The 27,247-nt window shown below is 43.1% G+C and overlaps 1 protein-coding gene across 2 annotated transcripts in view; it reads right to left on the bottom strand.

Moving 5' to 3' along the window:
• Window positions 1-27,004, bottom strand: part of dnmt3bb.1 (DNA (cytosine-5-)-methyltransferase 3 beta, duplicate b.1) — a 32,273-nt gene extending 5,269 nt beyond the window's left edge. Inside the window, exons 1-16 of one of the 2 annotated variants that reach the window (XM_056385615.1) lie at window positions 26,731-27,004; window positions 18,400-18,508; window positions 10,314-10,464; window positions 9,692-9,777; window positions 9,428-9,565; window positions 8,976-9,119; window positions 6,362-6,520; window positions 6,152-6,259; window positions 3,920-4,061; window positions 3,699-3,821; window positions 3,310-3,354; window positions 3,114-3,193; window positions 2,344-2,456; window positions 2,036-2,219; window positions 1,636-1,720; window positions 1,376-1,521 (exon numbers count right to left, since the gene is read on the bottom strand). In XM_056385615.1, coding sequence (XP_056241590.1) covers window positions 1,376-1,521; window positions 1,636-1,720; window positions 2,036-2,219; window positions 2,344-2,456; window positions 3,114-3,193; window positions 3,310-3,354; window positions 3,699-3,821; window positions 3,920-4,061; window positions 6,152-6,259; window positions 6,362-6,520; window positions 8,976-9,119; window positions 9,428-9,565; window positions 9,692-9,777; window positions 10,314-10,464; window positions 18,400-18,508; window positions 26,731-26,732 — 1,815 coding nt within the window. In that variant the 5' untranslated portion in view covers window positions 26,733-27,004. The remainder of the gene's footprint in view (window positions 1-1,375; window positions 1,522-1,635; window positions 1,721-2,035; window positions 2,220-2,343; window positions 2,457-3,113; window positions 3,194-3,309; window positions 3,355-3,698; window positions 3,822-3,919; window positions 4,062-6,151; window positions 6,260-6,361; window positions 6,521-8,975; window positions 9,120-9,427; window positions 9,566-9,691; window positions 9,778-10,313; window positions 10,465-18,399; window positions 18,509-26,730) is intronic. The other variant, XM_056385614.1, reaches the window with a different exon arrangement.
• Window positions 27,005-27,247: the final 243 nt, after the last annotated feature.

Here is a 27,247-nt window from a genome sequence, read left to right on the forward strand (position 1 = left end):
ATAAGTAAAGTCCAAACGTCATTAGAGCTGCAATTAACAATTATCGTCATTATAGATTAGTATGTCAATTATTTTCCTGACTAATTGGTTAATCGTTTTGTCCATAAGATGTCAGAAAAATACAACAAAATATATCATAACTTTGCAAAGCCCAAGTTTATGTCTTTAAATTACTTGCCTTGCCCGACCAACAGTCCGGACCCCAAAGACAACCAAGAAAAAAACATTCATATTTAAGAAGCTTAGACCAGTGACATTTGGACATTTTATCTTACAAGATTATTTGATAATCAAAACACATTTTCTGATGATTGACTAATAGATTATTTGTCTGATCGTTTCAGTTCTAAATGTCATTCATTCATTTCACCTGCGATAGACACACAACTACTAATTTAACATCTGCTCACTCATCTGCTTTGTTATCTTTTACCCTTTACACCCCCCCACTCAAGACAATAAAGAGAGCTGAATAGAAAGAAAGGAAACAGGGAGAGAGAGAGAAAGAGAAGAAGAAGTTAGGGGTGGGATGCTCTTATTAATCTCTTACATAAGAGATAATAGAGAACAGGGGCATGAACCCGACACACACACACACACACACACACACACACACACACACACACACACACACACACAGCGTGACTAACAAGTGAAAGGGTTCCTGAGGGGATTTACAGAGGTTGAAGCTGCTCTTTGTCCTCTGCCCCAAACTCCAAACTACATCACTGCAGCTGCCAGTCTGGTGTGTGTGTGTGTGTGTGTGTGTGTGTGTGTGTGTGTGTGTGTGTGTGTGTGTGTGTGTGTGTGAGCACTAACCCTAAACATATATGTAGAAACGACTGGAGGTTTTTGTCAGGAGTAACTCCAGTGAGGTTGGCAGGATACTTATACTTAAGTATTAGCATCAGAATATACTCAAAGTACAAAAAGTAAAAGTACGCATCATGCAGTAGGAGCACTTTTTTTTTTTTTTTTTTTTTTTTTAAACCTGAGCAAGTCAACTTGGCTCTCCGTCCTCTCCAATAGCAGCTTCCAACTGTCATGGTAACCAGGAACTACACACCTACAATCCTACCTATTGTCACCTATGACAGACACTTCAGTAGTTTTGCTTTAGATGAAGCAAAACTCAGGTTGACTTTGTGTTTGTACATGTTAAAGTAAAACCTTTACTAACTAACCCTTTTTTTCCCCCCAAGATACTCTCTCTCTTTGTCTTCAATAAAAGCCAAATGTATATTATAAAATGTATAAGTCACGTTTTCAGTTACATGCAGATCCACAGGAGCATTTTGAGCACTTTGTTCCTGATGGAAGAAAATGAATCCTTTCAGTTGACTTTTCTCAGTCAAGCAAACATTTTCTTCCTTACGTTTTTCTTGGAGATGTCCCTGACATCATGGACGTACTGGATCCTTCCTTCATGTCTGACCACGCCCACTGAGATGGAGTCCTCGCACACCTCTGACGCCACGTACTGGTCCACCTTAAAACCCAGATCCCTCAGAACCAGGTAGCCTGGCAACAGAAACAACAAGACACAGCTTCACATGATGATCTGCTGCTTTTTAGATGAAGAACACATCAAACGGTCGACACATCACCACGAATACATCACACACTCATTCTCACCGGTGGCAATGCCGTCAAACAGGGAGAGAACTCGGATTGGTCTCCTCTGCTCTGCAGGGACTGCTGGGTAAATCTTTGGTTTCTCCTTGAAGATAAAGATAAAAGATTGCAGGGAAAGATTAGAAGAAATTATTTGTGTGCCACAAATATGCTTTTTCTTATCTTTTCTTACTCTCTATTTTATTTCATTTTGCATCTACTCAGTGTCCCAACTCCTACTTCGTGAACTCCTCATATATAGCATGAAAATATATTCACAAATTCACAAAAAAACAAACACATAGTAGATATAGTGTATATAAATATTTTAAATGAGAAAAAAGCAACATAACAGTTACTGATCATTCAATTTTTGCCCATTCTTATATGAAACATCTTGAAACAGACCAAAGTGACTTACAAACTCCTGTCCGTTGTCGTTGGCGAAGAACTCCTGCAGCTTGAGGCTCCAGTCGTGCCGCCGCTTCAGGACGCCGTACTGCAGCAGCGGCTGGCACATGTAGCACCTCCACGGGTCCAAGTAGCGAGCGTTGTTAGATGCTCCAGGATCGACCAGGATGTCCAGACAGTCCACGCAGAAACACCTGGAGGTGGACGGACAGACAGACGGTGGTGAACACATGCACGCAGACACATTTTTTTCCACATTGGCAGAGAAATAGTTAATGTGAGGCATGTACTGTTTCTTTGTGTGCATGCGTGTCTGACCTGCAGCAGTTTGCGTTGCCACAGAGCAGAACCTCTCGACCTCCGCAGCAGACGGTGCAGTAAGACTGGTAACCGTCGTCATCGTACATGTAGGACATCTCCAGATACACGTCCTACACACACACACAAACACACACACGCAAATACGTATTAACACAACTTCACACATTTGCCAGGAGTGTCCATCAGGTCCATTCAACCAAATATCACCAGGCAACAGTCGGGACAAAACGTGTTTGTTAGGTGACGGGACGTCTCTGTGTACGAAAGAATTACACCTGTGCTTCTCTTACTATGACCAGCCAACATGTCTGCTGTTAAAAAGGAGCATTTGAATGCATCACAAGCAGGACGAACATGACTGAGCACAGAGTCAAGAGCTGAGCAGCGGAGTCTGGCAGACATGCTGCATTCACTTCCACCTACTCTTTATTCCTTCAAACTGCTGAGGGCATGAACCGACTAGTTTATGTGTCTGACATGACTGGTTTTATGACTCTGGCATTTAGCATTCACTCTGGAGATATATCAGCTGATGACAAGTTCATTTTACCGGCATCAATATCAGCCTCTGGAAGCTGACACCGGTCAAAACCTGTCTGTATGTATGAGAGCGTTTAAAGGCTCCAAACATTATTGACATACTTGTGTTTATTATTGTTAATATTATCATTATGGGGTTCACTTGGTTTAGAATATGATTCATGACTCTCTGACACTGAGACATTAATGATGATGATGGAAAAAAAAACACACTTGTGTTGCTCTACCTTGCATGTTTGGCACAGGCCTCCTTCAAACAGTGGGTGGAAGGTCGCTGCTCTCATCTTTCCACAGGAGAGACAGAACTCTGCCAAAACACACGCACACATCAATGACGGTAAAGAGAAATGAAACGACACAGTTCATAACTCACAAATAATTCACAGTCACAGGAAAACACAATGTGAACGTGTGAGTCTTTACCTTCAATACTACATTTATTCATCCGAACTTCATTGACCATTTGTTCTGAGGGAAAAGGAAAAACAGTGTTAAAAAGTGGCACGTTTCATGCACAATTTCAGCTCCTCTTTTATACTTTTAACAGACAACAGGCAGAGACACTAACACCTGTATATCCCAGCTGACATCAACACTTTTAAATCTCTAATTAATGAGTATGAGTGTATTTGTACTGGTAGCAAGTCATATTGAAAATCTGAATGTAAACCTTCCTTAACGAAAGGATAAAAAGCAAACGTTATAACCTAAAAGTAAAACATAAAAATTTACAGAGACTACATTTTCCAAATATTTATATACATTATATACATTTTGTATGATGTTGAGTGAGCTTGACTTTTGACCTCTACCTCTGCAGTAGGACTCCTCGGGGGCGGCCTTGTTCTTACACAGGCCGACTCTTGGCCGCTTTGCGCTGGGAAAATACTCTGGCAGCGAGACATCGAGGACCTGGTGGTCCAGAGGGTTGCTGTCTGCAGGGGACACACACACAGACACACAAACAGATCAGATTCAGTCTTATTCCCTGGTTAATTTGGGGTAAACAGTGTAGCCCTGCTGCTTTGCTCACTGGCGCTGTGTGTAGGTTTGAGTCCCTCCTCTCCTTTGGGCTCGAAGCCACCGTTGGCCCAGTCTAGCATGGGTTTGACCTGGTCCTCCGGGTTGTCCGACTCGCAGGGAGGAAACGTTTTCTCCGCCCGGATACTGGCCATCTGAGACACAGAGGTTACACAGTGTGAGACACAGAGACAGGTGAAGGTGACGGAGAGCTCGTTATCTAATTATGTTATAAAAATCAGTCACATCTCTTAGTAATAAATTAATACATAAATCCAGTTTTACTACTTTTTTCTAAGGAAGAAATTTAAAAGAAGATTAGAAAAATAAGAAAATGATTAATTATTTATTAATTATTATCATTATTTTTATCCTTTGACCTTCAACAACAAAGCTGATCAAAGCCGACCAGGCCGACATGTTATAAAGATCAAAACACAGTGACATGAATCCGATGTCAGTGTTTACACCTGAATGAGATTTGTCATTTTTAAAACACTGGAACATCCTGTGAAGACGCAGCATCCCGACGAGTTTGGAAATAAAACACAGCGACGACGTTCAGAGAAATTATAACTGGAGAGTTTTTTGGAGAGTGTTGAATGTTTAGACAGAGATGAAAGACTGACGGGCGCAGGGAGGAACAGCAAACGACGGTGGAGAGGAGGTGAGAAGACAGAGGAGGTTTTTATGTTAAATAGACGTGTGAGTGAAAGACAAGGGCTGAGGCAGCGCCGCACAAGGGGATGACAGGAGGTAGACGGGGCGAACGAGGCAGACAAAACACAGAAGCAAAGTGGAGAGAGAGAAAAAGAGAGAGAGAGAGAGAAAGACAAAGACAAACAGCAGCATGAAGAGGCCTGCAGTCCAACTCTGTCTGCACTTAAACACTCACACAGAACTGACAGAAACACACACCTGTCTCTATGACACAGAGTGAGAGTAAGTGGACTGATGTGCAGTGAAAGACATTTTCAATGTCTGTCTGTCTGTCTGTCTGTCTGTCTGTCTGTCTGTCTGTCTGTCTGTCTCCCAGGTCTGTAGATGATTCCTCAGACGACACCAACTCAATATTGGCACAATGTCCAATTACTGGCTACTTTCCAGACCTTTCAACCATGTCTCTCCTTCTTCAGGTTCACTGGGGTTTCCTAAGTTGTAAACAGGGCTGCATTGAATGATAATTTAAATAACCGATTCACTTACTGATAACTTCCTGTATATTAGATTAATTGTTTGTTTGTTATAAAATGTCAGCAAATAGCACAAAATGTCCACGAGTCTCCAGATCCCAAAGTGATGTGAAATGTGATGAACCCAAAGTTGTTTTTGACTTTTTAGCTTCAAAATATCAAAATTTGTAAAAAAAAAAAAAAGAAAAAAAAGAAGAAATTTTGCTTTGCTCAAATTGTCAGTTTGGTTCCCTATTTTATATGATATTTTTCATGTATATAATGTTGGTGATGTTGATAAATAAATACAGACAAACTCAACACTGAACGCAGATGCACGTCACAAATTTCGCTTGTTTTGTTCAATATAAAATAGTTTTTGTAAGTTTACTCTCAACAAATGAGCCATAACTTCAGTATAACTTTGCATCAGCACAGACACTGAAGACCTGTAGGAAGACATCAGCTGTATCATTTGTCTATTTGCTTGACATATGACACCAGTATCAGACAGCAGAAGAGAAAACAGTCCTGATATGTGTCTGCAATTCTGCAACAACCTCAACAGATCTATTATCTGTGGTGCGATCACATATTTACTGAAGTGCTTGATGTGTATCTGCACAGTTTGAGACGTGATGTCATGTCTCCTGCGTTGTTGTCCTGACGTGTTTGATGTTGTCTTTAAGTTATTGACAGGATGAGATACAATAGATAGTGAGGAGGAATCCCTGTCTCACACACACACACACACACACACACACACACACACACACACACACACACACACCTGTGTTTGCTTTACTTGGCTACTGTTACACACACTGTGGTGTAAACATGCGTAAATGCACTTGCAGTGTACCAGTGTGTTCTTGGCAGGGAAATCAGTCAGATTTGACACACGTACATGCACACACACACACACACACACACACACACACATCGGAAATTTTTAACAAGCTAAGCTTATAAGTTGATAAATTTGAAAACCTTCTGGTGACCAGCTGGACAAGTTCCTGTGAGCTTTAATAAACAGATGAAGAAGCAGCAACTAAAAACACCCTGACTCTTACCTCCAGCGCCTGGAAGATCGCCCTGCGGTAGGAGGCCAGCTTGGTGTACGAAGCCTGGCTGAAGAACTTGGGGAAGGCAGTAATGGAGTCCAGTTTGTCTGCTGAAACCTGGGGACAAAAAACATGGCATCAGACAGAAGGACGACATGTACAATTATGATTCACTTCCCTTCCCTCCCTCAGTCTGTCTGTTTTTCTTTCCCTCCTAACCTCAGAGAATTTGCCGTCTCCAAACCACTGCAGCCACCTCATGCCGTGGCTGGCCTGCCGTTTTCCGGTGGCGCGCCATGTCACCACGATGCCGGGCCACCAGGAAAATCCCTTGATCTTTCCCCACACCAGCTCGCCGATGCCAAAACCTTTGTTGTCCTGGATGTGGGAGGAAAAGGGAGAGAGAGAGAGTGAGGATAAGGTCACATCTTGTCCATCACTACTTTACCAAAGCAAAAAGACTCTTATTATTCCTGAAGTAAAGAAAGACAGAAACGTAGAGAAAAAGTGTAGAGACGTTTTGTCGTCGAACCAGGATCCATCAGGTTTGAATCATAGTGATTTGAGATCTTTTGGAAAACTCTTCCTAACGCTGCAGGTGCAGAGAACAGAGGAGAGAAAACAGTACACTTTGGCAGAAACATCTTGTCTTGCTGACAAGGAGGAGGAAGAACAAGGAAGACAAATGGTTTGACATGATGACAGAAATCTGTAATGATATCTGTATTGTGCAAAAGCTGAAAAACCCCCTATTTCAGTTCTAGTAAAGACACAGAAAATGAAGGAAAGATTAGAAGAGCGAGCTGAAAACAATAGTCTGGACGTATTAATTTGCTGATGCCAAAAACTTTTCTTGTCTTGAACAAAGAAAGAAGGAAAAGAAGGAGGGGAAAAAAACTTGTGATAAAAAGAAACTAAAACTGCGGATCAGGAAAGGAAAAGGGGGAAAGGAAGAAATCCTCAACATTGGTGTTAAAACCCACTGAGCAGATAAATGCAAAGGTTGAAGGGTGAATGAACAGAGAGAAAAAACAAATATAAACTGTAAAAAAACAAACAAACAAAAAAACATTTGTTTTCTCAGAAAAAGAGGACGACTCAATACGTTTGGGTTGATATACAATAATATCACAATATTCCCCCGATATGCAATATTTTTCATAATATTACATTTTTTTACTCACTGCTTTGCTTACTGCATAATGTGCCTTATATATTTAAAACAACTTAAACATTAAATACAAATAATAATCATATACGATAACATCATGTATTGCGATATCAACCAAGCCAATCACTGACTGAGAACATCAACTCACTGTTTACCTCCTCAACAGTCAATGCGGAGGAAAGAGTTTCCTTTAATGGATCAATAAATTATCTGATTTTAATTACGATTAAATATCGGAATCTTAAAAGCATGACAAACATTAACTTGAGAGTATTTGTCCACCTTGGCATCACTCTACACCTGCCTGTAAATATCTGTGCACTCTGATTTCCTTGTTTGCTCAGGTGTTTTCTTTGTTTCTGCTGTTTGTTTTGCACTTTGGCCTCTTTGTGAGCAGAAAACTTCCAACATCCCTGATAATGCCATAAGTGACCCATTTTTCTTTCTCCCTTTCTGTCTTTTGAAAGTTACGTGCGCTGGTTTACGAGCAGGTGGGAGTTCTATGCATGCAAACAAATCCCGGCAGAGCCCGGGGCTATGTGATTCCTCAGTCCGTCTTAAGAAGAGAAAACCCATTAGGCTTTGTAATGGAGTCTGACTCCACTAAAGGAAGCCACGCTCCGCTGAGTCCAGGACCCAGTGAAAACACACACAAACGCACCAGACGCATCGACATACACAAAAAGCACACATGAAGGGAGGCGGCGTGCACGCAGCGGAAAACACAGACACACAGTGTAGAGACATGCACAGGACGACATGCATGCAGACCTGAGTGTGTCTCCAAACACACACACACACAGACACACACAGAGGCCCTGCTGTGCAGACTGGTGGTCGTCATGACCTGAATGAAACTATTGATACTGAGCAAACACGGCCAGACTCTGTGTGTGTGTGTGTGTGTGTGTGGCCACCTGCACTAACACAAGGCCAGGTGGAGGAGGTTCTGTGGTCTGCGAGGGGAGTTACCCTCCTCCTCTTTCTGTTGCTGCCAAACCTCCCACTTCCCAGTTCCCCTTTTTAAATATTCTCTCTCCTGCAGCTTTTCCTCTCCCTTTCCTTCTCCTCATCACAGATACTCTCTGATCTCTGCAGCTCACTTCTACACTTTTACAGTACTTGATCAACCTTGCAGATTAACCCTTGAAAACTCAACGTCCCATCGCCACTTCAGGTGTGTTTTGATCTCTTCACACGTTGACAAATTATACACCGTTTGTTTGTTCGTTGGTACATTTCTATCTGCACAAAACATTTTAGGATCCATATCACTGCAACAGCTGCTGATACAGAATCGGTTCAGACTTGTGGCGTTTCCCTCAGAAAAAGGTGCAGCTCCAGACTTTAGTTTCCCTTTAGTATGCCAAAAAAGGCAAGGCAATTTTTTTTTTTTTTTTTAAAAACCCCCAAAAGCTATAAAACCTACTGTAACTTTGCTTCAGTTTCTCTTCTTCTCATTTTGACTTTTTGGGTGTAAAATTTAAGAGAAGAACATTTCAAACGAGACCTTCTGTAGATGCCGAGATATCTTTACATCAGTAATGAAAGTCTGGTTTCTGGTCCTGATATCCAAGTCTCTTCCTTCATGCATCTGTGTCTCCCTCCCTCACACACACACACACACACACACACACACACACACACACACACACATCTTACATTGTACTCTGGCTGAGTTTCGGTGCTGGATAAGGTGCTGCTGCTCTGGGCCGAGTCTTTGGAGTCTTGTTCCATCAGCTCCAGACGGGGGGCCTCTGGAACCTCGCTGGACACGACCACGACTGTCCGAGGACCGCTGGCGCACTGACGGAGAGCAGGAGAGAAACTTTATTAGACTCAAGAAACAGTTTGAGTAAAAGCAAAAGAGAGAAAGAAACACAGAAGCTAGATTTTTAAAAACAAACACCGTTTCTAGATGAACTGCAGTGAGAGGGAAGGACGTGATCGAGTGTTGCAGGTTCAAATCATCACAATCAAAGTTCATTACACATTTGTGAAGAATCAACACTTCTGCATGGGACAAAAAAAAAAAAAAAATGGTTCAGGCAGCTTGTGGCAGTGTGTGTGTGTGTGTGTGTGTGTGTGTGTGTGTATGTGTTTATCTTATTTACCAGTAACATGCTGTGCTCCTGTTTGCGGTTCTGTCTGCGAGGTTTGGTGTTGGTGTGCGGCGACAGACCGGCCTGGAAGATGGTCCTTGGTCGAGGTCTCTGTCTCAAACCCAGCTCCGACGGTCCTGAGGCCTTTTCCTGCGCACACACACACACACACACACACACACACACACACACACAAAATGGATTAAATATAACATGTACACTCCTCACAAAGATGATTTATTGACTACAGGAACAGGCGCGTGTGTGCAGTCGTACCTCGCTGTAGGAGTCCCAGGTACTCTCCTCCTCCTCTGACCTCTTCCTGCTCCTTTTCCTGCTTTCGCTTGAACACTGATTATCATCTATAGAGAGAGGAAGAGAGACAGAGAGAGAGGAGAGAGAGGGAGAGGGAGAGAGAGAGAGAGAGAGGAGAGAGAGAGAGAGAGAGAGAGAGGGACAGAGAGGGACAGAGAGAGAGAGAAGGAGAGAGGGAGAGAGAAGGAGAGAGAGAGAGAGACATGGACAGACGGTGAGACAGATGGCAGAAAAGAAACTCAATATTTTCATGCGGCAGGTCAATGTTCCAACCAGGATGGAACGGTGGAAAGAACAGACTGAAACTAGGACGAAGGTGAAGTGTCTGTTGATGTTCATGAAAGGATCTGACACAAAATATTAAATATGAAGACTTTATTTAAGTTAACATGTCTCATATTGGTTTCCTAAAACTTTGGGGAAAGAACTCTTTGGCACTAGAGTATTAGAAAATAATAACAGAAAAATAGAAAATAATAACAGAAAAATAGAAAATAATAACAGTAAAATAGAAAATAATAACTATAGAAAAAAGTCAAGAGGACATTTCACCGCTGTGTCAATGTGTGTGTGTGTGTGTTACCTTGAGGTGAGGCAGCGTCTCCGTTCTGTTTGGGGCTAAAGGGGGAGGGCGGTTCGGCCGCAGTCAGAGGGCTGTTCTCATTGGTCAGTTCCACGCCGCTGTCGTTCTCCGATAGGCCCTCAGCCGGAGACGTGTCCCCGTTGACCGCCGCCTGAGGACAGAGGGAGAAGAGCGTCGGGGGAAGGTGATTTAGACACGTGAAGCGGGTGTGACCAGGTGATCGATCAGAGTCCTGAGTGCTGAAGGAGCTCAGGTGATCAGACTGATGAAGTGATGTGAGGAGCAGAGAGGACGGAAACCAAAGACTGGAAATTATTAGTAAGAGCAGATATTGATTCTATAGACAAAATAATTTCACAAATTTTTAACAAATTTTTGATCTGTTTCAATCACACTTTGCGATTTTCTTTTTTAAATTGCTGTTTAATAGAAGAGGAAGTTTTTATCAGATGCAGCTGGTTCCAAAGATAAAAGCCCTGTTGATTTACTCCAAGACAATCTTAGCTGACTGACAGTTTGGACATTTTTAAACTCCAGAAAGTATTTAATTAATAAAGATTCAAACTCAAAAACTTAAAATTGTTGTTGGTAAACTGATTTTACAAACTGCAATGATTTCACGTCCAGATTTTGGATTAACGACCGGTTTCTAATCCACAAATTTGAAATGGGAATTTATTTTATATGAACCCCGGACATGTAGCAACAACTTCGCAAAAGCTAGTGAAGAACAAAAGGATTATCAATACATCAGTCAGATTCAGACCAAGGCTCGGAGTCAAACAGGAAGTGTTGCCAAAGATGACACACCTGCACCTCCACACGAGCCTTCGTCTGCCAGCCCACCCACAGCTGAGGATGGTGACGTTGTGTTTGATGTGTTGGCTGAAGGCAGAGAGCTGACATCAACGCTCAACATTCCCAAAGCCTCGGATAAAGACCGTCTGTGTGTCCATGACGTATTAGTCCACAATGTCACTGCTGTTTAACCGTCACATATTCCTGTAATTCAGTCATCGTCAGCAACATGCACAACGCTGAACTGAGTGTGAAGCCAACGTGGTGCTAAACATCCTAAATCTTTTTAATCCCCAAAGCACAGTGGATGCTTACTTTGCCGGAAACTTTTGACATGCACGTGTTTGTGTAACTTTTATGAAACGAGATGATCGATATTTTAACCAAGCATTAAGTTCAAGCTACGTCTTGCAAGCAGGAAACAAAAGGAAGCATGACTAACATCGGAAAAACTAAGATGTGTTGACCAAATGTGTTGATCAAACAAGACAAATGAGCTCAAAGCTAAAGCATCAATATCTGCTGCTGCACGGAGCCGGAGCCTCCCTTCCCTCCAGGCCATATTTTTAATTATGAAACTTATTCTTGCCCTGCACACGTCAAGATGCAGAAAAAGGTGCAAAGATTATAAAAACCAAAAAGTAAATCTGCACCAGAGCCAGCACATTTAAACAAATTCACATTTCCGAGACCAGGGGGGGGGGCGCATGCACGTCCGACGGCACCTGAAGTAAACGCTGCACAAACCGCACAAGATCAACACAGCGGATGATGAATCTGTGATGCTTTAGCTGCCAGTGAGTCATGTGTGTAGAATGAAGCGGCCGTTTTGCCAGAGGGATCAGAGAGCGGGCAGGAAACCTCTCCGCATTGCCTCATCTCTCCTCCGCCGCGAGAGCCCGGCCGCTCAGCTCAGCTCTGTCTGGACTTGAACCTGAAACATCCCACTTACAGTAGTGATTCCACCTAATCCCCCCCTCTCTGCACGCTCGGATTAGAAGATGACTGAACACAAAGGACACATAGATACTAATGTGTTTAGGTAACACCTAGGGAGATTTATGTGTGCGTGTGTGTGCTTGTGATGTATGCATGCTTATATATATGGTGTGTGTATGTAGGTGCCCATGTGGACAATACAGAGAAAACCAGCAAAGGCAACATGCATGCAATGCACAAAGGTTGGTGCTCAAGGATGAACACAGTGAGTTTTAGTGATTGAGAGTGAACATAACATTTGTTTTGCCTCTTTAAGACAGATGAAAACTGTGACAGGTTGAAATGTGGGTTCCATGTTGTATAAAAGTAGATTTCCGTGTGTTTTTTGGTTATAAAGCAGGTCTAGGTTTTATATTAATACTGTGAAAGTATCAAAGCGCTAAGTCCTAAGAGAAATGCACACGGCCTGTATTCAGAAACTGAGCCTTGAAATGAGCCGTCAGGACTTCCTGTAACTTGTGATGTCACAACAAAGCAGTCATCGCTCTCAGCCAGAGATCCCTCCAAAAACACATCAGCCAATCAGAAGAGAGGCTCAGAGCATCCTCTCTTCTGATTGGCTCACTGACCTGCTGTTACGAGAGCTCCAGAGAGAGGCCTGAGAGAGGGGAAGTAAAACTACATTGAGATGATTTTTGGCCACAAATATATCTTGTTATGGATCAACACCTCAAATAAAACACAGGAAAAGTGTAAATATGGACTTTTAATGCGTTGAGTTTGAGTCAGAGGAGAGAGAGAGAGCAGCAGCAGCTCTGAGGCAGTAACTGTGAGGCAGATGGAAAATTGTGAGACTGTGCTGACTTTTAACGCAGATCTCAGCTACACATATCTGAGGCTGTTTGTGATTGTTCAACGTCATAAAACAGGGAACGCATGTGGTGTGCGTGTGAGTGTTTTTCAATGCCAAATTTCCCCTATAACAAATGAACTCAGTGAACTTGTGCATAGAGCGTGTGTTCAAGATGGTTAAAGAGTGAGAGCTGCTGCTGCTGCCGCCGCCAGGGGTGAGGAAGGGAAGAGAGAGAGAGGCTGAGGTAAGCTGACGTTAGCCGCTGTATCTGAGCTGAAGTCACCCACGTGCGTTACACCTGAGAGCCGAGTGTCTTCCTGTCATAGTTCAGGAAGAGATGAGAGGGGGTGGAGAGAGATTCGGTGTGAACAGGCTCAGGGTGAGGGAGCTGTGGAGGTGAACAGAGGTGAGGAGTGAAGAATGTTTGGTTAACAGAGAGAGAGAGTGATGACAGAGAGAGAGAGGCAGCTCTGGAGCACAGGAGCAGCTGCTGTAAGAACCAGCACAGATGTTTATACTGCGTTACCACTACTGTACAAACTAGTGATCTGTCTGGACAGATGGACGGAGCGACAGGGGAACATGGAGGTTTCAGACGGGATTCAGCACATTTTGTTTTATTTATCTGAGGAATCTCTGGTGCTGCATTCTCAATGAATCTGCTGGTTAATTAATGGTTTGGTCCATAAAACATCAGAAAACAGTGAATAATGACTACAACAAGTGACCAACAATCAAAAACCCCAAAATATTAAATTTACTATAATATGAGACAGAGAAAAAGCAGCATTTTCTCTTATCTGAGAAGCTGAAACCAGCAGATGTTTGGTGTTTATGCTTGAGATTGAGAGAAAATAGCTGCTGAAAAATATTCTTACAATTAACTAAACAGCTAATTGTTGCCGCTCTGGTGTGTTGCTCTCCGCCCATTCATTATCCATTTAATTTGCTGCTTTAATTACAGATGTTCAGTCTATAAAAGCTGCACATGAGCCTCAAGATGAACCTTAAAGTTGATGAACGACCACCGATTCTGCTCTTAAGTGAAAAGTGAAATCACCCCTCCTCCCTCATGTGTCCTCTGTGATGAAGACTCACAGCTGGGAGCAATCTGCACCCCTGCTGCACAGCTGTAACTTCAGTGGCCTTGGCCGCCGCAGCGCGCTCCTCCGTCACTAACTAACACATCATGACATAAAATATGACATAATGGGAGACAGACTGACCCTGAGGCTCATTTTAGCAGTTTCGTGTTTCACATTCATTTATTTACACCTTGCAGCTGCACAGTAAAACCAGAGGTCTGACACCGACTCTGCTGATGTCCGTGCTGCAGCGACCACATGCAATCACTCAAACTAGGAGCAGATAATGTCCAAGGAAACCTGTAGAAATCTAAATCATGCATAGCTACTGTAGCATGTCTACTCTGCTCCAACACCTTCTCTCCCATGTCAACAAAACATAAATAAAAAATGATGCAGAAATGATAACTATGTCATAAATAATTGCTTAAGGGAATCAAGTTCTACTTCAACCTTTTGGTTTTTGCCTCGAGAGCTAAACTATAAGCAATCACATATCATTGTGGGACACTGGGTCATCCTGCTCTACTCAAACACAAACTGCTGATCCTAGTTCAGTAACTCATCTCCTACTCAACTCGTATGTGCAGCAGCAGCATGAGGGAAGTGATGACAGACACACACATTCACACCTGGGAGCTGATCATTACGACAGCTGTCTGCAAGTGTGTGTTTTCTGAAGCTAAAGGGCGCGCGCGCACGCACACACACACACACACACACACACACACACACACACACACACACCTCTAACTTCAGCTTTAACTCATCCTCCTCCCTCTACTTCTAAGAACTCTCCTGTTTCCATCCTCCTTTGTTTGTGGCACAGCTACACGCTGAGTGGGCAGCAGGAACACACACACACACACACACACACACACACACACACACACACACACACACAGTAGATGATTTTCATATCAAACACTTGACTCACACTCAACTGTTTGTTGTGTCATCAGGATAAATTTGTTTCACTTTCTGCAAAAGCTAAAATATTTATGGAATTGTGTAGGATTGTAGAAAAGTTGCTAATGTTTTGCATTGAGCATATTTTAATTGCTCCACTTCGTCTGATGCAACATTTTATTTCATTTTATTATTTTTTTACAGCAGTAAAAAAATCAACTTCAAATTCCTTTTGCACTGTTGAACAGAAACAAAACCTTGTTGCCCTCATTCACCTCATCCTAACTTTCTTCTCTCCCCTTCATCTATTATTTTCTCTTTTCAGCTCATTTGTGTTTAAGTCTCTCTCCCTCTTTCTCCCTCTCTCTCCCTCTCTCTCCCTCTCTCTACAAGACCAGAGCAGGTCTGCTTTTGTAGAAAGATGAGGAGGGGAAAGCTGCTCCGAGTGCACAGAGAAAAGGAGCAGAAAAAGGGGTTTTTGTGGGGAGTGCAAATTATAATAAAAAGCACCAAAACATGACAAAGCTCCTGCCTGTAACTCTGGTAAATTCTTCTCTACAGTGTTTGTGAAATGCTAAACTGCTCTTTCCAGCTCCTCTGGTTTCAGACGGCAAACGAAAATGGGATTTGATGTCAGCCAGGTAGATGTGTAGACTATTATCATCAATATCCCCCATTAACCTGCCCTCAGACGTCCGTCCCTCCCTCTGTCCCTCCCTCCCTCCCCTCCTCCTCCTCCTCCTCCTGTTTCAGGCTGGCAGACATGAACTCGCCCAATGAAGCATTAAAGTAGCACAAATGATCCTTTTCCACTCCTCTGCCTCCCTTTGCTCTCTTTTATAGTACAAACATTACAACCACTACCACGACTACTAATTCTGCTACCACTCTCTCTGCTCGTATTGTTGCTATGGCGACTACTGCTACCAAAAAGAGTTCCTCAAAAAATTAAGGAACAAAAATGTGTTTCGGACTCATGCATCCTGCACTATGATTCTGCGTGTGTGTGTGTGTGTGTGTGTGTGTGTGTGTAGAGCCTTGCGCTTTGCAGATCTCACCAACCTACGTCTCTCACACACACTCACTCACACACACACACACACACACACACACACACACTCACACTCACACACACACACATTCCACAGTGCGCAACAGTCAGCCCCGGGGCGCTCTGACTGCGCTGTCAAAACATCTTAGCGAGGCCTAAATGATTAGAAGTGCAGGTCTGAGGCGAACGTCTGAAAACTCGCCGTGCAGTAAATCGTCACCTGAGGGGCTCCGAGGCTTCGAGGGTGTTATCTTTTGTTAACAAAGAACTGTGCAATAAAAAAAAAAAAAAAAAAACTCCTGATATTTGTTTCAATATTTGTGCCTGGGGTGAGTTTGTCAGAGCAGTTTTGCCTGCGATGCTGCAAGTCTCAACAAAAATGAGTTTAGTTTATTATGAAGTATAGTGGAAAGAAGCCTTGTGTGTAACATTAATGTTTTTCGACCAAGTGTTTGCCTCAGATTTCTTAGTGTTACACAATTTAAATAAAGCACAAAGGTAACTTGTCTTCTATTTTTTCTTTAACCAATGCATCAACACCAGTTTGTTTCACTTTCAGTTCGTGTGTCTTCTTGCCTGACAGCCAACCTGTGGAGAAGAACTATAGAGCAGCAACATGACAACGATACAAATTCCCGACCACAGTTTCAAACAATGTCACTGATCTCCAGGAGGCGATAATGTGCCGAGATGCACCAACAAACGTGCCGTGCCTGACCAGGACGTGATCTCAGATGTAACCCCAACCACAGAGGGCTGGGAACAGTCAAGACCGGACCACAACTAGACACACGTCCCGGAGGTATGTGTATTTCTTCACAGACTCTTGGATTGTGAAGTTCATAACAACGTGTAGCTGAACCATCACGTTTTATTCCCACCCACACCAAAAAAAATTTTTTTTTTTTTTTCCATTTACCCACACAGTCTGCTGACACATCATTTCTGCACTCATGATGCTGCTGCTGCTGCTCAAACTAAGAATGTGACTCACATGAACACGTCAGATTAAAGTTGTTCTGCAGCACAGTGGAATAACGTGTAATTAACTATAATGTTTGGTAACCGGTTTAATTTTGAAACCTACTAAGTTGGTGACGAGCGTCTTCTGCTGATTTTACTATGGAGGTGGGACAAAACCTACTCCATCCATCCAAAATAATCTTACACAAGCTCCACTTAGTAGCTCTTCTGGAGCTTTCAGTTCCGTCACATGATCTCAGTTTGTCCACTGTGGTTTGAGCTCTGAGGTTGTGAAAGCCCGGGAAGAGTTTCTAAAAAAGGACCGGTTGGTGAGTTTTTCTCGACTCATCTGCAAGGTCAAGACTGAACCTCGGCTGTCTGTGGTGATCCACATACATCCTCCATGTTTCCTTCATGTTGGCACCCTCACTGCTCACTGTTCACTCAAACTACGGGTCAAACTTTCCAAAAAAAAAAACAACGAAGACGATGGCAGACAAACAGGAATCTATTAAAGTGTTCTTTACTGATGGAAAACTATCTGCACTCCCGTAACAGGAAGTGCTCCGGATAAAAATCACCCGCTGGATCGTGTCACTTTAAGTGCAAACTTCAACGCACGATGTGAACAGCGATAAGTAACGACCCGCCTGCCGCCAAGCTGCCTAAACTTGAAGCGAATACCTCCAGACTGTGGTTGTCATATCACGCCTGATAAGATGGCAGCTAGGCCGGTTACCATGGAGATGGGCAAACAATAAACAGAGGACAAAGTGGTGACGATTAAGAGAAGATGAAGACAAATGAGGGAGAGGGAGTTGGGGGGGGGGGGGGGGGGTTTAAGGGAAGGAGAAAAGAAAGAAAAGCAGATGGTGGAGGGAAGGAAGCGTCCCTCTCAGACAGAGTGATATATGAGACTGAAAGAGGAAGGAGTAGTAACGGACGACAAGTGTGTGTATGTGTACACGTGCCTGCAAGTTATGAAACAGTGAAAGTGTGTGTGTGTGTGTGTGTGGGTACATGAGAAACAGTGAGTAAAAGTGTGTGTGGATTAGAAAATGTGTGTGTGTGTGTGTGTGTCTCCCTCTATACTTCCTTGCTTCCTCTCCTTCCTCCCTCTCTCCTTTGCTGCCTCCATCCTTCCATCTATCCCTTATTTCCTTTCTGTGTAGATGCAGCTGTGATGTGTGGTGTGCGTGTGCGTCTGTGTGTGTGTGTGTCTCTCAATACATTCTCAATTAGTCTCGTATAACATGCTGGCACTCTTGTCCGGGCATCTGCCTTGGCATCAATACACACACTCCTTTAAACCACAGCAGGCTCAGAGTTCAGGGAGTGGCTTTGTGTGTGTTAATTATTTAAAAATTTTGGCTTTAAAATCACTTACTTCCATTTAATTTATTCTTATTATTTGATTTATTCTGTCTGTTATGAAATGTGTGTGTGTGTGTGTGTGTGTGTGTATGTGTGTGTGTGTGTGAGACTCACAGTAGCAGTCATGTTGTTGCTCTCCTCCATGATAACAGCAGAGTACTTGTTGGAAGGCATCGCTGTCGCAGTCGACTGGTCCACTGTTTGTCCTGACTCCTTTTCAAACCTGGACGAGACACAAACAAGGAAACAGGCAGGAAATAAACACGACTGAGTTTCCTCCTGTGTCACTGTTGCACCTGTGAACGCCACGCTGGTGTCATGGATTATCAGCACAGTAAATATCACCGCATTATCTCCACGTTTGTGCACGTTGCTCTTTTCTTATCAACTTCAAAATCCGAGATCCTTCATTTGAATAAAGGATGCTCATTCAACATCCTGGATTTCATCTCCATCTCAATGCAAAGGGACGCACCGCTTCAACGTGAGCAACCAACAACTAGACGTAAATCATGAGGCGTATAATTATCCAACATGGACCAAACCCCTCATCCTCCTGAGCTGCTGCGAGGACACAAACGCAAAAGATTCTGTAAAACGTCAGAAGCTAATTTAACATGATACGGTCTCCACAGTCAACAGGTTTGATTCAGACTTTGTGGGACAAACTGTTTGAGTGTCCCAGAACAGGAACAGCAGAAAAACAGTAGCACTATATGAAAAGACAAAACCTCTCACAACCAGCATGTGTGTGTGCAACTGCGACTTCGCGGTACCAGCAGGGAAAGAACAGTGTCTGAGGGTTAGTGGGGCGTGAAGGAGAGAAAGAGAAAAGAGAGGAAGAAAAGTGAAAATGATGTAAACTTACAAGTACAAAGGAATTATGTAAATATATGTGAAATATCTGATCATGTCACAGTGTCTGTTGCTGTACGATCAAGAGGTGAGATGGTGCGTCAATACATCTTCACACGGCCACCTTTTGTTTTTTTCTGATCAACAAAAAACAGCAAAAAGGACTAAGCTGACTAACTGTTTTCACAAGTGTTTTTTCTGATGGAAATAATCGAAGCGGTGGCAGAGGAACAGAGCGGTGGGGAAAAGCAGCCGCAGAAAAAGAGTGGGACAGGAGAGGTCGACTCTGGCGTTTCCTGTTGAAGTGAGTGGGAAGGAGACATGTCCATACAGACCCGAGGTAAACAGATACACAGGCCTGTTAGGGTGTGTGTGTGTGTGTGTGTGTGTGTGTGTGTGTGTGAACAGATTAAGTGAATGTGTATGTGTTTGAGCATGAAAGTAAGAATGTTGTATTTCTGCATTGTTTCTTTAGCTCTCCTGTGGCTCCATGGTGGTGCACAAATGCCCGTTTTACTGTGGCTAGAACAGTGTGTGTGTGTGTGTGTGTGTGGGTTTAAATTTCAGGGAGGTGACCAGTCAACAGCTTTGTCAAACCGGCCTGTAAAGACAAACGTGCAGACCTCAGTCAGTCAGTTTTAGTTTCCTCACAGCAGAAGGAAACACAGCGAGTGTGTAAAGTAAAACAGAAACTCCTCTATGTTCAATTCATTCAACCCATCGCCGCACTCCTAGGAAGAGCAATTAGCTTGTTCTTAAGGCGGTGTAACGTGGCATTACATTTAATCACATTGTAGATATTCCACACTTTAGCACATCCATATCTAATATAACTACAGATCTTCCACATACACACAATTTTACGCACCAGAAAATAGAAAGTGCAGCTTTTTAAACTATGCTTCAAAAGTATGGAATAAAATAACCAGCCATGAGTCATAACAGATGCTCAGTGAACACTTTTAAAAACAGCAGCTGAAACCCTATTTATTTAACTTGGCTTTTAATTAATTCTCATATTTTACCATTCTTACTGGTGTGGTGGTGGTTTCACTGGCCTTTAATTCACCCACATTTTATTGTACTATTCGATTTTTCTTATTGTAGCATAGTGTTACATCTCTTCTATGAAAAGTGCTCTATAAAGGAACCTCATTAATATTAATATCATTATTAGAAACACCTGAGTACAGTGTAACAGCAACAATACAACAGAGTACAGCCTAAAAAATAACATATTTGAATTAAAACAACTTTAATACAGGAATGTTGCATTGCAAAGTTTTGTGGTTTCTATTTTTCTGGTTATCTGATATACGGCACAAAATCGTGCAGTAACAATTCATCAATTAATAGATTAGTTGATCGACTGAAAATTATTTGGCAAAACCAATTTTGATGGTTGATTAATGGTTGAAGTCGTCGTATCAAGGAAACAATGTCAGGACGTGAGGAGCTGCTGCTTCTCTCCCATTTTACAACAACACGAAATGTGTATGTAGTGTATAATGATCATTAGTAACAGCCCTAAACACGAACACATTACACCTACAGTTACAAAATCTTACAAGTATCTTCACTCAACATGAAGCTCGGTTTCCTGCCTCAGTGGTTACAAGATGAGATAAAGTCAACAAACACACCATCACCTTTAGTCACTGTGAGAACACACAGCAAATAAATGTATACGCATAATATTTGTGTGGTGTGATATTTATGCGTGTATGGAGGCTTTCACAACTCGAGGGCCGCACACAAAAGAACCACTTAAATGAGACCACCAGGTGCATCCTGCACACAGGACACACAGGACACACACACACATTTCCATTGCATTAACTTCATCCTATCTTTAACCAAACCTCAGCCTTTGCCCTTATCTTCCTCCACTCCTCAGTACATTTACCACATATCATATTCAGTTTGATGTGAGTGTTGTTCCTTGTTATAACTCTCCCACCTGTGCAGTGACTACACTGTGAGAAATGGGGGACAAAATCCAAAGTCCTGGTTCTGAGCACAAAAAAACAAAAACAGTTCCAAACTTGAACCACTGAAGCAGAAAACTGACTACGAGTTAAAGCAGGTATCTTCCAGAGTTGAATTCAAAATTCCCTAAATGTGATTCCTGGGGCAGTGTTTCCTTGTCAGGCTGTGGTGAGGACAGGACACATCCTGTTAGCTGCACTGCAGAGACAAAACACTGGCAGCAAAACTACGTACAACAACCAAGACTAAAAGACCGACTCGACTTGTTGAACTAAACTTACAAATGCACTTGTAGACGGTTTATAGCTGTGAGGCTGCAGCTTTTTGCCCCCAGAAGGAAGCTGATTCACCACAATGTGACTGAGAATAGATTTATGCTCCCACAACATGAGCGAAACACTCTCTCACACACACACCTTGGCGGCAGACTTGGGTGGGGGGTGGGGTGTCATGTTGTTCAGTGTGAGTCAAAGTGTGCAGAGGCTGGGTGCCCTCTGACACAATCTGACATCAATGCATATTAATCTGCGAGGGACTCTCCCTGCACAGAGAGGTGAAAGAGTTCATCATCCATACAGGATGTAGACACCCCCCTCACCCCCATTCCCCTTCTACCATCCGCCCCCACACACTCCCCCTTCTGCTCCCCATGACTTTGACCTTTCACCTACAGACAACAATCAGACCAAACAGGTACCCGCTCACTGTCCCTTTCTGCTGAAGGCTTCGCGTCAGACCTGGATTAGTGTCTCCTGATGCCGTGTGTGATTAAGCATTCAGTGGCTCGTCAGCAGCTTCATTTTAAACCTGCAGTGTGGTAGATGTCACTTACACCTTACATAAGTTCACATATTACTATTGTTCTATTTGTCCTTTATTAAAACAATAGTGTTTTGTGTAGCGTAGTGCGTGCAGAGGCAGAAACATCTGCGTGTTTGCTTGGTGTTTTGTTTTTTCTTTCTTATTTGAGCTTAATGCAAACCAGGCGTCATCATCGTTCAACTTCTTTGTCACAGACGGTTAATGAACCAAAGTGCATCACATTTTTTACACATATTGTTTTAACAGTCTGTAATGATGCTGAGATGCAGCAACTGCAGGACGGTGAGGGTTTAACAAGTCTAAAAAGAAGAAAACTTCAACATAAAATAAAGATTAAAGTGGAGAAAATAAATAAATCATATCACTAACCCTGTAAGTGACATCTTGTAATAGTAACATTAGCTCAGAGCCTTAGTTGTGTGTGTGTGTGTGTGTGTGTGTCCGTTCATGCTTGAAATTATAATTTTATTATTTTGGAGGGGTGGTGAGGGTGTCCATCTTGGTTCTGCATCCTCGCACAAAATGTTTGTAATTGTGTCTGTGCAGAAACAGGTTAGAGGAACAGGGGGGGGGGGTGAGAATGAACTAAGAACTGAGGAAGGATGGAGGGCAGAGACTGAGGGGCCCCCAAAAGGGGACACAGAGGACAGGAGGGGGAGTGGGGGGCCTTCACATCAAAGTTCTGTCTGGTAGCGAGAGATTAGGGACCGCATTGCAAGAGGGGATTGTTCGCTCCCCAAAGGGTGTGTGTGTGTGTGTGTGTGTGTGTATGTGTTAAGGAGGGAGCGGGTGGGGTGGGGTAGGGTGGGGGGGTGGTCAGCTCCTCAGAGTCTCTCTCTGGGGGCTGCATTCCTTGTCCGTCATGTACTTTATGGCCCCTTCCAGCTCGGATCGAGCCCTACAGTTTATACATTGTCTACTTTGTTGCCCGTTGTACAGACTGAGCTGTGGAGGCACGAAGGCTCGTACAGTACATCGTCCATTCAGCTTCCTGGAACAGCTCTCACAGAAAACTATCATCAGGTCCCATTTTAAATCATGACACCAAAAAACCGTAAACACCAGATTATAGATTATATATCAGAATATAGGATATGGATTTTAAACTGATTTGAGTTCACATTAACAGAGCAGACTTAAAACTGTGGATAACAAAAAGGTGAGAAGAGAGACGAATTACCGATCCACATTACCGGCTGTATTCAGTCACACCGACTCAAATATTTACACTGCAGCGATCCCAGACCAAAGTGATTCGGATGGGCTCCGCACAGAGAGGAGCTCAGGCTACGAGAACAGGTGTCAGCCGTGCAGGTCGGCTTTCAGAACAGGTACAGAGAGAGCGAGAGAAAACTGGACCGGTACATCCCTTTAATGCTGGAACCGCCACATAACTTGCAACCATGAGGGGGAAAACCACAGCAGACATTGGGCCTGTACCACACCTGACACGTTACATTCACACTTAAGCCGCACAAGCCCGTCTTAAAACACTCACATTCCCACGTGTAAACTGAGGGACTGATCAGAGATGCCTTTCTAAATGTAAGTGAAGGGGGGTGAACACTCAACATCCCATGATGCAAAAGGCAGCTATAGAAGAACTCGGCTGTCTTGCATTCACACCGCTTACATCCATCTTTACCAGGCTTTAAAGAAGTGTTTTCTCCTGCCGTTACAGCTACTAAAGCGTATTCTTCCTCCAACGTCATTAAGAGCTGCTCTCAGTTAAAGGATGAATGTGATTATTGAGCAACAACTGCTACCACATCTTTATTTCATGCTTAAATTCCAACATCACCAGCACAACACACAACGCATACCAGCATTTAACAGCCACTACAAACTTTAAGTGCCCGGCCTCAGCGTTCAGGCGCTCCAACAGTCTTTAGTCTTAAGATCTTTGCTTCCAGGATGATCACGACAAATGAGTAATTAGAAGATCACAGTGTGAGATAAACAACTATAAATGTGCAAACTGAATGAGCCACTCTCAGACAGTCTGCTTCAAGTTAATCATAGCCTCTGGGAAAACACACTAAACCTATCAGGGACTTTATCTTGAACCTTCTACCTACTCCAAACGTGTCACATCCGTTTTTTATGACGTTGCGCCACTGAACAGAGAGGATTTTTAGTTAGATTAACTTTAAATAATTGCTCAACCTAAAGTCCTTCATTTCAAATGGGAGGATCAGATCTGATGCAGATATGGATGTATGATGCAGATTTACACATCGCATACTATCATGTAGAGATCTTGCATGTTTGTCTCCTGCAGAAACAGCTCTCTCCATCATTAAAACAACCCAAAGGTCAGTAAACACCGAATGATGTGACTCATCTGAAGAGGGTTAAGCGAGTTATTTATGCGGCTGTAGTGACGTAAGATAGTGACGGGCTGTTATAAAATCTGTTTTCAGGAGAAGCTGTTTGTTATGCATCACGTTTTCATAAAACATTTTGTCTGTGAAAATAACACTCATCTCACAACAATACACACAACTTATGACTTCAGTCTTGGTGTGCTTTAAACCACAAGACATGTGCAAACCTCAAATCAGCATAAATGACTGAATCATGGCAAAATAATGCACAGATTAACTCTGTAAACTAAAACTAATGCTGCTAATGCTTTATCATGTGGCTCCATATATTGCTGATCACTAAATAAAAGTTCAATTTAAACACAAGTTTATTCACTCACTATTTATTCACTGTTGGAAAATATCAGCCTGCGGAACAGCTGATTAGCTCCATTGATGAGATGCATCACCAACAGTGCCACTATTCAGTATCACTACAGCAGCACTGAGTTTACATGAGTGATGGTGAGGTTGATCCCGGTGTGTGTGTGTGTGTGTGTGTGTGTGTGTGTGTGTGTGTGTGTGTGTGTGTGGAATCTTGGAGACACTTCAATATCTGTCATCATCTCATTAAAAACAACAGTGTGACTCATTTATCTCACAACAAGCTGTTCCAGTGAAATCCAGTTTAACTCCATCTCTGTCCGAAAGTGACAGACGTGTTTAGGACAAAAACTAAAAGCAGGAGAACACAGACTCATCATGAACTGGATCACGCCACTAACCGAGAGAAAATGTTGCCTGTTTTTTTTTTGAAAGCTAAAGTTTCAAATGTACAAAAACAATCTGCAGAGAAAGTATCTGCCAGGTTATCGTGTTAATGTTCCCACCTCCATCTACAGAAAAATTCATTTGCAGCAACCGTTTGGTTTTAAACTGATGAATCATCGCAGTCACATATCAAGCAAAAGTGCTGACAATTCACCAACTCCAGCTGCTAAAATGGGGGCTGATCGCCCAGTGGATCACTGCTGTTCTCACTGTTAACTGAATATCTTTGGGTTATGCCATAGCTATTTTACTATAATTTATAGGCAAAATAAGTTTCATCATGACATTGAAAATAAACATTAATTGCAGCCCAATAGCTCATATAAGAACATGTACGCTATTCTTTGAATATGAGCAAATAAAATGTGTTGAGGCTGAATGTGAGGCCAACCGACTTCCTACAACTCCTGTTTTCTGGAGTGAAAACATATTTTATTGACGATCCCTGGGGTCCTGTTGTAATGTTGTCAAATTATGCCATGAAAGGAAAAGCGTGTGTGCCATCTTGAAATCTATGTTAAATATGACGGTAGTTGTTGGGAGGTCTACCTGTTCCTGCTGGCGGCTACAATCACTCAGTCACCTGCATTATGTCAACATTCCTCTGAGTGAACTCTCCTGCAGCTTTTAATCTGACTCCTCCCCTTCATCTCCCACCGCGTGGCTGCTCCCTGCACAGTCTAATGACTCCACACCAGAGACTGTACATGCTCCACACACACACACACGCGCGCGCACACACACACACACACGAGAGCAGTGTTTTTTATCTGCAGACATTGTTTGTTTGTTCCTACCTGCCCCACAACACGCTAATAATAATCCCAGGCGGAAGTTGAGCCGGTAAAGCCTCAAACACCGGAGCGCGTTCACAACCAGGAAACCACCACAGAAAAAAAAAAAAGAAACAAATCCTGTCGTGCAATCCCAACACCTCATTCAGCTGATCTATCACAGTTAACCCCACAGGAGGGACAGCCCCGTGAAACCACTGCTAGTTCACTTTTCAGTCATTTTCAAGTTCAAAATTTAGATAAAAGGTCGATTAACAACCTTTAATCTGCTCTCAGCACCAGTCCTCACAGAAGAAATACTAAATAACAGCAGATAAAAGTCTTAGGCTGCCTACAAAGTTTTAAAAAGCATCTTAAGCTTTATAATAAGTATGTATGTAATGTAGAGACGCTCTGTTATTGAAATACTAGTGAAAAGTGGGAGAAACCGCAGCACAGATGCGTTCACTTCTCACATTATTATATGAATACTGTGGGAAAATAATAAAGGACACTTTAAAATCACCATTAACTTCAAACAAAGACGCGACCAGTTTAAAAATCACTAGTGAACCACTTGTAGCGGATTAACGTCGCCTCACCGGGCTGGGCAACATCTGTATGCAGCTCGGTTCACCGTGCACATGGGCACCACGACTACCGACCTGCACACTTTACAAAGTGCACCGTGGAATAAAGGAAAACACAACCGCACACAACAGAGCCCGGCTCCACACACGGAGTCACAACCCAATCAGGTGTGATAAAAAGTGTTAATATTAGAGACTTTAATTGTTCGCTCGGTAATTATCTGCAATAAATCCTGCAAAAAAAGAAGAAAAAACCGCCCTCCGCGGTGAGAAACTTACATAACAACCCGGGCTTTTCGCTCTCATCCACGGCAGGAGACTTTGGAGGAGGACGTGTTGTTCGCCGCGGAGTTAAACTGGTGAAAAATGTGTTTAAAAGAGTTTTAAAATCAGCCTTGGACTTGAGCTCAGATCAGGATCAGGTTCGTCTTTTCCTCTCGCAGGAGTCCTTCACTCTGTCGGAGTAAGCTGCTGCAGATCTCTCTCTCTCTCTCTCTCTCTCTCTCTCTCTCTCTCTTTCCTGGTGTGTGCCAAGGTCTCTCTCTCTCTCTCTCTCCCTCTCAGCGTGTGTCCCCCTGCAGACTGAGTGAACTCTGCCACTTAGAGGCTCGGCCTATACATAGAGTCGACCTGCAGGGTTGGGTGAGGGGGGGGGGGGGGTTGGTTGCTCTGAGGCTTTCCCAGGTGAAGATGTCACCTCCCACTTTTTGTCCCCTGAGGTTAAAAACGAGAGCAGGGACTACTTTTTTTGTTCCGCCCCTCAACCACACTCACCTCTCCGTGCCTCTCTCGTCTT

Source organism: Seriola aureovittata, chromosome 9, assembly GCF_021018895.1.
Source record: "Seriola aureovittata isolate HTS-2021-v1 ecotype China chromosome 9, ASM2101889v1, whole genome shotgun sequence".
Taxonomy (NCBI): domain Eukaryota; kingdom Metazoa; phylum Chordata; class Actinopteri; order Carangiformes; family Carangidae; genus Seriola; species Seriola aureovittata.